Raw genomic sequence first — 12,202 nt, forward strand, 5'->3', positions numbered from 1 at the left:
ACAAAATTGCCACGAGACTTCTCAATAATCACAAAATTGTCACCGTACAACTTTAAATCATTAGCTTATTAAGTTGATCAATGAACATAAATGGCCTCACGAAAAACCACTGGTCTCACATGAACCAAACCCTATGAATTAATAAATGATAATTAATTGTCTTTTTTTTCTTTTTTTTTTAATTAGTTGATGAAAATTATTGGCAAGTAGGGTCTTAAATTTATGAGGTTTGTGGAAAAAGTTTACATGTAAATAATACCATTTCCAATGTATGGGCTCCATGTTATTTTACTTCAACCGGTTATCCGAATATTTAAATGTTTAAAACTTTATATCTTAGATACCAAAATGAAAGTTTTGAAAATACATTACCTAAAATAAAAATGAAGTTAAAGTAACTTACTTTTTCATGCAATTTGTACAAAATAAAAATAAGAAAATACAATATAAATTAAATTTTGCACTATAAAAAGGGATATTTCCATTAAAATAAATATTCTAAACAATAAATATTCAAGAGCCAAATTACACATTACCCTTTTTAACACCATTAACCAATTTATATTTACTAGGACTTTAAAAAGTCAAACCCTTTTTTTGAGTCGATCTTTTAAGACGTAACTATTAATAGACAACGTACAAATCTCTAAAACAATACAACAACTGAATTCGGGAAAAAAGTTATACTTTTTTAACAACATCGCCTCCTTTGCTTAATTCAACTCCGTTCGGATACTCCACATCCACCATAAATCTCGACCAAAACCAATGGTTCTTCCATACGATCACCATTTCTTCGATCGGAATGTTCTTCGTTTCCGGTAAGAAGAAATACACGAAAATCGTCATGATGACAACCCAAAAGGCGAAGAAGAGGAAAAGCCCGAATTTCAGGTGGCAGAGCATCATTAAGAACACTTGAGCGATTATGAACGTGAAGATCATGTTAACGGAAACGTTGATACTCTGGGCGGCAGATCGGATCTCGAGGGGGAAGATTTCACTGGGTACGAGCCACCCTAGTGGGCCCCACGACCATGCGAACCCTGCAACGTATATGCATATGAAGAGCACCACCACTATGGCGTACCATTTGGGCAAATCGCCCGGATCTCCGTTTACTCCGAATTTGATCGCTATGAAAACCGCAACGGCAACCTAATCCAAAAAAAATTAAAAATTAAAAATTAAAATAAAGACATAATATATGACACATTGGCATCTCAAAATGTATTGCAGAGTTGTATAATACAACTCTGCAATACATATTGTGATGAATTAGTGGGAGGGTCGATTGTCGATTTTATTGAATGACTATGAAGTTGCATACAAACCTGACAAATGAGCATCTGAGTGCCTCCTTCGAGGAAAAGAAATCTGCGTCCCCATTTATCAACACCGTAAATCGAAACACAAGTTGCTAGGACGTTTACGGAACCGGTAATCACAGCAGACATAAGCGAAGCATCGCTACCAAAACCGATGGTTTTGAACAAAACCGGAGCGTAAAACATAATAACGTTTATCCCAGTCAGTTGTTGGAAAAACGGGATCAATATAGCCATAGTCAACTGCGGCCTGTATTTCTTTTGCAACAAATTCCTCCACGGATGTTCGATCTTCCTCGATTCTTCACTCGCGTGAACAAGATCATTGAACTCCTCATCTACATCATGAACCCCTCGAATTCTACGAAGCTTCGTTTTCGCCTCGTCACTCTGACCTCGCTCAATCATCGAGTTAGGGGTTTCAGGGAGGATCAAGGACCCTACAGTGATAATCAACGCGGGGACCACCGCACCCCCGAGACTCAACCGCCATCCCAGATTCCCATCCAGCTTGTTGAAGAAATAATTCAACACGTTCGCCACCAGGATTCCAATTGTGATCGACAATTGGAATCCGATATTGAGCGACCCTCGGTACTTGTACGGTGCCATTTCCGAAAGGTATAGTGGGACAGACTGCAATTTTTAAAACAAAAAAAAATATTTAAATATATTTTTTATTGTTTATATTTTATATAAATATATTGGGTTTTTTAAAGGGTGTCATTGTCAAAGTCTATTTTTTCAAGGGGTTGCTATCATAAGTATGCATTTTGATTGTGGAATATTTGAAAACAAACAAGGCAACAACATGTGCAAAAGAGGCAACAACATGTAGGTGATATTTTTAATTTAATATTTTAATATATTAAAATTAAATCAATTATATTTAAATAATAATAAAAACAAGTTGAATTAAATTCACTAAAAACAAAACAAAACAAAACAAAAAAAATCAGAAAACAGATTTGTTTTCAAAACAAGTTGTGAGATTGGTCAATAAAGTAAAACACTTGTGTCAGGAAAAAACAGACTTCAAGGTTAATTAAAAAACATTAAAAACAAAGAAATCAACCATAATTATTGTATAAAATAAAAAATAAATTACATAAAAAAATAACGTATTTTAACTTGATTTTTATTTTGTATAATATAATTTCAAAACTTTCATTTTGATATCTAAGATATAAAGTTTTAAACATTTATGTACCAGGTAACCGGTTGAAACATTAACCGATTACCATATTGATGTGGCAAATGATGTGGTGTCCAACTCAGAATTAAGATATCTATGCTGATATCAACGGGTTAATCGGGTACTTAAATGTTTAAAATTTTACATCTTAGGTATCAAAATAGAAGATTTGAAAATACGTTCTCTAAAATCGGAATCACGTTAAAGTATGATATTTTTAATGCAATTTGCCTTAAAATATTAATATTCAAAGTATGTTTCTTTTCGGTTTATAGTTTTAACTTTAAAATTTTTTTAATAATAAAACACAAAAAAAATTAATTTAATTTCTAATTAATATTTTCTTTTTCTCAATTAATTTATAAAGTTTCAACTTTTTTTCTATTTAATTTGATAAAATTAATATTTTTTCTAATTAAATATAACAAAGTTTAAAAAAACTAAAATTTAATTTTTTTATTACATTGATTTGAAATAAATTATTATTTATTACATTAAATAAGAATAAAAACAAAATCATTACATTTTAATGCATTTTAATTTAGTTTTAAGGATAATTATTGTAGAATAAAATATATTTAATTTCCCCAATTAACAAAAATAATAAAATAAAAGCATATATTTTTTTTATGTATATATGCTTATGTCCAAAAACACAAGGAAAATTATAAACTGTGAAAACTTGTATACTCATTGATGTATTTACGTTCAAGTTTTTAATTTTGTTGTGGTCCTTTTTCATACAGACACGAGCTTATAGGGGACGGTTAGGTTACAAACCCGTTTTAGGTTGTGGGTCGGGGACAAATAGAGTGGACCACATGTCCCGTATATTCGCTGGTTATTCATTATGAATAATGTATCAAAATATCATATTATTCATCGTTATGTTAATGAATGTTCATATTCATTAGGGGCGGTTTATTTTACAAACCAAGTAATTCTTACAAACTTTACAAACCGATCTCAACCATGCATGTATTTTATAACCGTCTCTAAATTCCAAAATAAACAGAATCAATGGTTGAGATTAGGTTTGTAGGGTTTGTAAGAATTACATGGTTTGTATCTGAAACTCCCCTTATTTATTATTCATAATGAATGTGAACAGGCGGAAACAAATGCCACTCTCTCTTTTGTCTCCCAGTTCACAACTTGAAATCCATTTGTAAACGAATTTTTTTCTCTCTCTCTCTATCTCTATTTGGATCTTATGATTTAAAAAGTTAGGGGCCGTTTCCCAAACACTTACCCTGGTAAGTGTTTATTAAGTCACATTAACTCACCGGATGAATATGGTAATGACTAATAATCTTACCCGGTAAAAATGAGACAAGAACCATGAGTCTTACCCGGTAAGTGAGTATAGATAAATGTTTGATAAACGGCATTTTAATTAAAGAGGAAAATTAATGAATTTTAGAAAAAGAAAAATGAATTTTAAAAAAAAATACCTGATTGGCAAATCCGATACCAAACCCGAGAAGGATCCGACCAACAATAAGCATCCAAACGGCCTGAGCAAAACCGTTAATCATTGCACCGGCGCAAAACAATACACCGCCGAACAACATCGAAAGTTTCCGGCCAAGTTTCCGAGTCACCGTCGACGCCACCAACGACGACAACAACGCCGCCAGATACAACGACGACGTAAACATAGTCAACGTCTGACTATCAAACTTACAATACTGGTTCGTCGACGTATCCGCCGACTGTTTCCGGTACACCGACGGGAAGAACTTCATCAAAAACGGATCCATCGCCGTCACTCCACCTGAGGTTTTACAAAACAAAAATCGATCAATCGCCAAAAAACCCAGAAATCATACGATCTTAAGAAACCCTAAAAACACAAAAAAAGACGATAGATTTCAGTTTTCCAAAGATCATGAAACATGATCGGAAAAATCAAGAAACTACGTCGGAAAAGTTCCATTATTACCGGAGATTCCGATGTCGTAACCGAAAATGAGACCACCCATGGCTGCAACAACACAGGTGAAGGTGACATAAAGAGTGAGGTTCCCGGGGTAAGCTTTATCACCGCCGGGAGCGGTTGGAATTCCACCGCCGGCCATAATGGCGACGACTTTTTTGGTTTGAAAGTGTGGGAGATGATGATGGGGGGTGTAGAGGAGAAAGTTGCAGGTTTGAAAATGAAGGTGAAAGAGAGGATTGTATGAGAATGGTGAGTGTTGTTTATATAGAGGTTTCTTGAAATAAATCTTGAAAATAAATCTTGAAATTATAATTTGTGTAGCTGTCAAAAAAAAATGAAAATAATTTAATCTTTTATAGTTGGAGATTCTGATGGTTTTTATTTAATTTAATATTTTGGGATTTTATTTTTATGTTTTTTTTTTGGTTTTCGTATTTACTATTCATAAGGTATAGCAGTGGTTTATATACTGTGTTTCGAAATCCAAACCAGTTCCACGAGTTAACGTGTTAGTCATGTAGGTGTTAAGTACATCATGGGTCTCTTACATGAGGGGCGTCGCCCCCCTTCTTTTAATTTCTATGCGTTATATGTTTTATATATCAAATGAACGAACCAAAACATCCCCCCGACATCATTTACGTGGCGAACTCAACCTCTCCTCCTTACACTGTTTATTTAACGACGATATAGTGTAACCTTGCTTTCCCTTTTGTCATTGAATCCCTCCTTCTGTCCATCTCTCTCTCTCTCTCTCTCTGTCTGTCTATCTATCTATCTATCTATCTATCTATCTATCTATCTATCTATCTGTGTGTGTGGATATCAAGTTCCGACCGAAGAAAGAGATGATCAAAAGGAAGCGGTTTAAGGCAAACCCGACTCAACGAGATCGGACAAACCTGATTCAACAATGAGTACTCGAACAAATAGTGACAGTGATCGAAATTCGGGTCCTTGGCTAGTTTGGATCAACGACAATAAACTCGAAGATGCAGATCCAGGTTCAAGGTTGGTTTTCGAACATGCGATGGGAGGGTGGGGTGTTAGAATTATGTACATGAAATAAAAATCACTACATAAAAATTAAATAATTATGAATTTAAGATTTATGATCGTGTGAGATTAAAGGTTTTTCGTGAGACCCGTAAGACCAATGCTCAACCCTTGGATTAGATCTAAAATCTAAACATTCATAATCACAAAATTGCTACGAGACTTCTCAATAATCACAAAATTGCCACCGTACAACTTTAGAATATTAGCTTATAAAGTTGATCAATGAACATAAATGGTCTCACGGAAAACCACTGGTCTCACATAAACCCAACCCTATGAATTAATAAATGATAATTAATTGCCTTTTTTTTCTTTTTTTTAATTAGTTGATGGAAATTATTGGCAAGTAGGGTCTTAAATTTATGAGGTTTGAAGGAAAAGTTTACGTGTAAATGATACCATTTTCAATGTATGGGATCCATGTTATTTTACTTTACTTTTTCATCTAAATTTTATAAATGTAAAATAATATATATATATATATATATATATATATATATATATCATCTGCTAATACACACCCAATTAATGTTTGGATCATGTTCGTCATCGTCCCATTTCGAGGACTTACAGAAATGCCTCGAACGGTGCCACTATCTGTTCGACGTACAATAATCACTACAACAAAATTAAGTTTATAAGACACTCCCAATTTTTAAGCGTCTTAATAGACTTCTTTATAGGACTTAATTTATATGATCAAAAAAATAAAGTGTCATATCTAAAGGCGTTGTAATAAGTTTATATGACATTTTTTGACGTCGTAATAAGTTTTTTATGACACTTTTAATATAAAGCTTCCCATTAGCAACTTTATAGAACATTATTTGAAAAAAAATGTCTTATAAAAAATGAGTTTATAGGACACTTTCTTAAAAGTGTCCTATAAAAAATGAGTTTATATGACACTTTCTTAAAAGTGTCCTATAAAGTTGCTAATGCGACATTTTGTATTAAAAATGTCCTAAAAAACTTGTTAAGATGCCAAAAAAGGTCATATAAACTTATTACAACACATTTAGATATGACACTTTATATTTTGATCCTATAAATTAAGTCCTAAAAAGCGGTCTATTAGGACGCTTAGAGATTCAGGATGTCGTATAAACTCAATTTTGTTGTACTGAATGTGTTGAACTACTTCAACAAGTTTGATCGTTAGATATCCAAACCATACCTTTAGCCAATTTAGCTCTTAATACATCATCATTCATGTCAAGATATCCTTTGATAACACGGATTCCTATCAGATTGATTAAAAGCACTATGTGAAATATTCGGCTCTTTCTCTATATATAGAGAGAATTCTTGTCATGATTCGTAAATCAATGCAACGTCTAGTTACTATGATGAATATCTCGTACTGGAAAAGTAGCATTAATTTATCGGAATTACTATATGGATTAATACCCGAAGGTTCACAAATGGCTGAGTATTTATTCCAGAAACCAAACATTCATTATAGTAAATGAACGGTTGAGATTGGTTTGCGTGGTTTGTATTTGAAATTCCATCTCTCACATATATATAATTGTTTAAATGTTAACTTTTGAGTTCTTACAATTAGGTCAAATATATTGTATAACTTTTTAATACCGTGAGCGTTTGTGTCAGTTTATGTACGAGTTGGTCGAGTTAGTCGGGTTGATACTTTAGTACATTAAAATATTATTCTAAACTTGAATATGTAATTTATCTACTCATAATTTCTTTTTCATCATCAACCATTTGATACAATACTTTTACGTATATCACATTCAATTATTTTTCTCAATTTACATATATATATGTTCACAGTTACTGAACATATATATGAATGAGTTATATAGAGATGTGAATAGATTGAAAATATGTGTATATAAAGAACTTACGTGACAGAGTAATTGTCTAATGTATATATTAATAAAACTTCAACAATCATATTAAATCAAGAAATAAAATGATATCGGGTTCATTGGGTTGAGTTGGGTTCAAATAATAGTAACCCAATATCAATCCAATACCTACGGTTTGAAAATTTTACAACTCGATTAGATAGGGTTGCTTCGGATTAAGTTATTTCGCGTTGGATTGGGTTGGGTTGATATATCATACTATTTTTCAAACAAAATAACTACATTCATCGTCCCGTAAAAAATCTATAGAATTTAATTATCATACATATTTTTATTTTTATACTAATAAAAAGTTTCGAGGTATCTGTATGCCCATCTCGTGAATCATATAGCTCTGCCTATGCGATCACACCACATACAGATGATTTTATTTTTGACACCAGTAAAATGTATAACATAAGACGGTGAAATGTAATTATCGTGTTTTACACGTTTGTAATTCTTAGTTACATTAATTAACTATTAGATAACCACAAATAATCCGTAAGCAGTTATATTAATCACAAATACTGCTCATATGTGATTCATGCAACTAATGACGGAGCAAGGTGTTAGCATGTGTGATCATTCTTTTTTTCTATAATTTCAGTTATATTAAAACTTTGGATATTAAATCATTGATTATTTTCTTCCTAAGAAAATTGTAAATGACGTGAAAATTTTGCCGTTTTCACAAAATTTCAATACTGATTCCGTTGTGCAATTGGTTAGCAAGCTCGTTCCTGACATCTCTATATTCTATACAAATACAAACACACACACACAGATATATATATATACACACACACACACATACATACATACAGGGGCCCATTTAAGGGAGAACTGATTAGTTTGTGATAACTATGAGATTCAATTTCAACCACAAATCAACGAATAAATTAGGAAATTAGTGATTTTGATAATTTAAGTTAAAATTATAATTAGAGGGCATTTTAGGTATTTTAAAACCTTCTCTCTCCTCTCTCCGACCTCGGATCTTCGGCCATTATTCCGGACAATATCAAGTAATCACAAAGATACACAATGTGATACCCATTGTGATATCACTGTAATATCATTGTGATACCAACTATGATACCACCTCAGACCTTAAAAACAAAATCAAACTCATAATCTAAATTTAATCGATAGCCCTAAAGATACACAATGTGATACCCATTGAGATACCATTATGATACCAACTACGATACCAAACCAAACCCTAAAAAAATAAAAAATCAAACCCATAATCTAAATTTAATCGATTATCCCAAAATTCAAAAACCAAACCCACAATCAAAAATTGATAAAAATCATTGTTCTAGATATCTAAATTTAACCAAAGCGCTTGGATCATCACGTTGATACATACAATAGTTTTTAGATCAGATTTCGATGAAGATAGAGTTATGGAGTTTTAGTGTGATGTAACTCCAGCGAAACCCCTCATCGGTGATAAGACGGGGACAAAAAGGGGAACAACTTTCCAGTGACGACGGGGAACACGAAATTTGGGTTCCTAATCGGTTTCTGAAAATGAAAGAAAACCTTGTAAGTTTTCCATATCTATATGCGATGCAGATCTAGATTTAAAGAAAAATCATGTTGTTCGATTATTCTAGGAATCGACGCTTTATGAAGGGCATATGATGAACAGTGAGTAGATGTTGTGGTCACCGGAGAAAATGAAGGTCAATACCGGAGTTAAAGGAGAAGGAGGGAACTCATCAATCCATTTACGAGACTGAGAGAGACAACTAATTAAATTCAAAATTAGAATTTTAAACTAATTAAAGTAAATTTAACATTCAACACAATTTTACTATTTTACCTTTCTACTTATTTTAAGAAATCATATTAGTTATCTTCAATGATTGGTTCATGTTGGATCTCACGGTTACTACAAACTAAACAGTTCTCATTTGATTAGACCCTTATACACACACACATATATATATATATATATATATATATATATATATATATATATATATATATACACACACACGTATAAACCATGGAGGACCAAGAATACTAAAACACATAAACTACAGGGACCAAGAATGTAATTTACTCAAGGTAAAATTTGGACCCCTATTTATTGGGGGCGTATATGTTGGTTAGCTGCATATATTGTTGAGACATTCACTTGACTGGTAGGTGTGACATTCACTTGTAATTTTAGATTACTCTCTGATGTGTATTTTTGGTAATAACAATTATTTTGCATAATTTAATTAGGGGTCGTTTACTAAACACTTGCTTGGTAAGCACTTATCGATAAGTTTTAACATTATTATTTACTTATTGGATAAGATTTTAGTTCACCAAAACGGTATCGTATGCAACAATTTACCCGGTAAGCGCTTACCGTAGTAAGAGTCGTCGTCTTCACTTACCGGGTAAAATTCTTGGTTCTTGTCTCGCTCTTAGCGGGTAAGATTCTTAATCATTATCATATTCATCTGATAAGGTAAAATGACTTGGTGTTTAGTTACCTGAGCAAACGTTTGGTAAACGACCCCTTATTCTATTTTAAATTTTCTAAATAAAAAGTTCACGAAATACATGATATTTATATAATATAAAACATATGTTGGTTTTTTTTTTTTGGCAAACCTAAGATAACTTATTTTTTTGGTACATGTTTGTATGAATATAAGCTAACTTATTGAAACGTTAATTTTTTGGGGCTTATTGTCACTTTTTCCAATTATGATTTTAATTAATATAAATTATTATTTATTAATATTAATTATAATATACTAATTATTACTAAATACTAATAATTAATAGATATTAATTAATACTAATATTACTAATAATAATTACTAATTAATGATAGTTAATATTAATTATTTAGAATTATTATTAACCATATCAATTATTTCTATATTTTTAATTACTAATTTGTCCCGACCTGTGGGGAACTCGTCTCACCCAACTTGAATGCGGATTCTCCACTAAAACAGGTCCCAGTCCCGAGGATCCCCGGTAGGCTCAAAACGGGGTCGGGGGATGTTACTCAAAACGGGGCTGGTGTCGGGGATCCCAGGTAGATTCAAACTAACAGATATTATTCATGGAGTTTGACTGAGATTTGATCGGAGACGGGATATTAATCCTCGTACCCGTTAGGGACCTAGGCCGGGGGCTATGACTAAAAACTGGGGCCAGGAATTACAAAACTCGTCCCATCCCTCCCTGTTGCCATGCCTATTTCCTAAAATCATCAGCTAATGACAGAGTGACACGTGCTATTTTATGGGAGTGGATTTTGCAGTTTTTTCGTGATCATCTTAGTGAACACCTTTTCAGTTACGTGTATTTGTATGTGTACATATTTACATAATATATATATATATATATATATAATTAAATGAAATATTAATTTAAATGACATATATACCCATGCTAAAGATAGAATTTAAAAAATAATATGTTACATTTTAATAATTATAAATAAATAAATGGGTCAAAAAATATTGGTTGGATAAAAATAAAAGTCATAGAGTTGAGGTCATGTGTGTGACTTAAAAGACATCATTTGGATATATACAATATTATTACCAAATCTTTTCCCATGATTCCCTTTACACTTTTAACCTATTATCTATCACTACTTTAATAGAGTTATAAAATGCCACAAATTTATGACTTTTATATATATATATATATATATATATATATATATAGGTTGGTTATTATACAACCTTTGTCATTTGTACAATCAATACAACCCAATCTTAACTGTCAATTTCATTTGATGAATATGTAATTTCATAGAAGTTTTGACTGTTTCCTAATATAAAGTATTAATCATAATTAATAAACTCTATTTATATTCCATAAATATTCAAATCATAATAAATGAACTCTTATCATTTCTATAAATATCTCAATTAATTGGGTTGCAAGGGTTGTACAAATACACAAGGTTGTAAAAGAAATATACCCTATATATATATATATATATATATATATATATGGTTGGGTTCACGCGAGACCAAAGGTTTTTCATGAGACCCATAAGACTAATTTATGTTCATTGAACAACTTTATAAGCTAATTATCTAATATTTTAAAGTTGCATAGTGATAATTTTATAATTATTGTTTATATTAACGTTGTTATATATCTGTTTAAATTCAAGATAATAATGATTGCATTTTTATATTAATTTTAAAAACCGAAAAGAAAATTGGATTTGATTTATATTATCTAATATTATTTAAAAAATAAATAAAATATCGTTGACTTAAAATGCAACTACTTCCTTTTATTTTAAGCAACGGTTACCTTGACAACATATTCTCACATAATTTATAATTTAATAATGATATATGAAAAATATAATATAAATATTATTATGAAATATTTCTATATATAATGTAATTACTTAAATTTCAAGTTACACGTCACGTTTCAGTATTATTTGGATTCTATAAAAACAATTAATACTCAACTAATAAACAATTTAAATATAATAAAATTACTGAGTTCTATTAAGGTGTCGATTACCAAATCAGTTTACTTTGCCGGATGAATATGACAAGGACTAAAAATCTTTCTTGGTAAGAGCGAAGACAAGAATCGAGAGTCTTACCTGGGAAGTGAGGACGAGACTCTTACCATGGTTAGCGCTTACCGAGATAAATTATTTCGTACGATGCGTTTTAGTGAATAAAATCCTACCAATTAAATAAACGATAATGTTGAATTTTATCGATAAGTGCTTATCGGGTAAGTGTTTAGGTAAATAACCTCTAATATAACAGAGTTTTCTATCATTGTTTTTACA

General features: G+C 31.4%; 1 protein-coding gene across 1 annotated transcript; it reads right to left on the reverse strand.

Annotated features, from left to right (window-relative positions):
- Window positions 1–460: 460 nt before the first annotated feature.
- LOC112526620 (sugar carrier protein C-like) lies at window positions 461–4,672 on the reverse strand. The gene is made up of 4 exons (XM_025136980.1): window positions 4,469–4,672; window positions 3,978–4,300; window positions 1,335–1,964; window positions 461–1,158 (listed from the first exon to the last, which is right to left on the reverse strand). The coding sequence occupies exons 1-4, from the start codon at window positions 4,602–4,604 to the stop codon at window positions 682–684; spliced, it is 1,566 nt and encodes a 521-aa protein (XP_024992748.1). The 5' UTR covers window positions 4,605–4,672; the 3' UTR covers window positions 461–681.
- Between the last annotated feature and the right edge of the window lie 7,530 nt (window positions 4,673–12,202).

This window comes from Cynara cardunculus, assembly GCF_001531365.2.
Source record: "Cynara cardunculus var. scolymus isolate 2C chromosome LG 14, CcrdV1, whole genome shotgun sequence".
Lineage (NCBI taxonomy): Eukaryota > Viridiplantae > Streptophyta > Magnoliopsida > Asterales > Asteraceae > Cynara > Cynara cardunculus.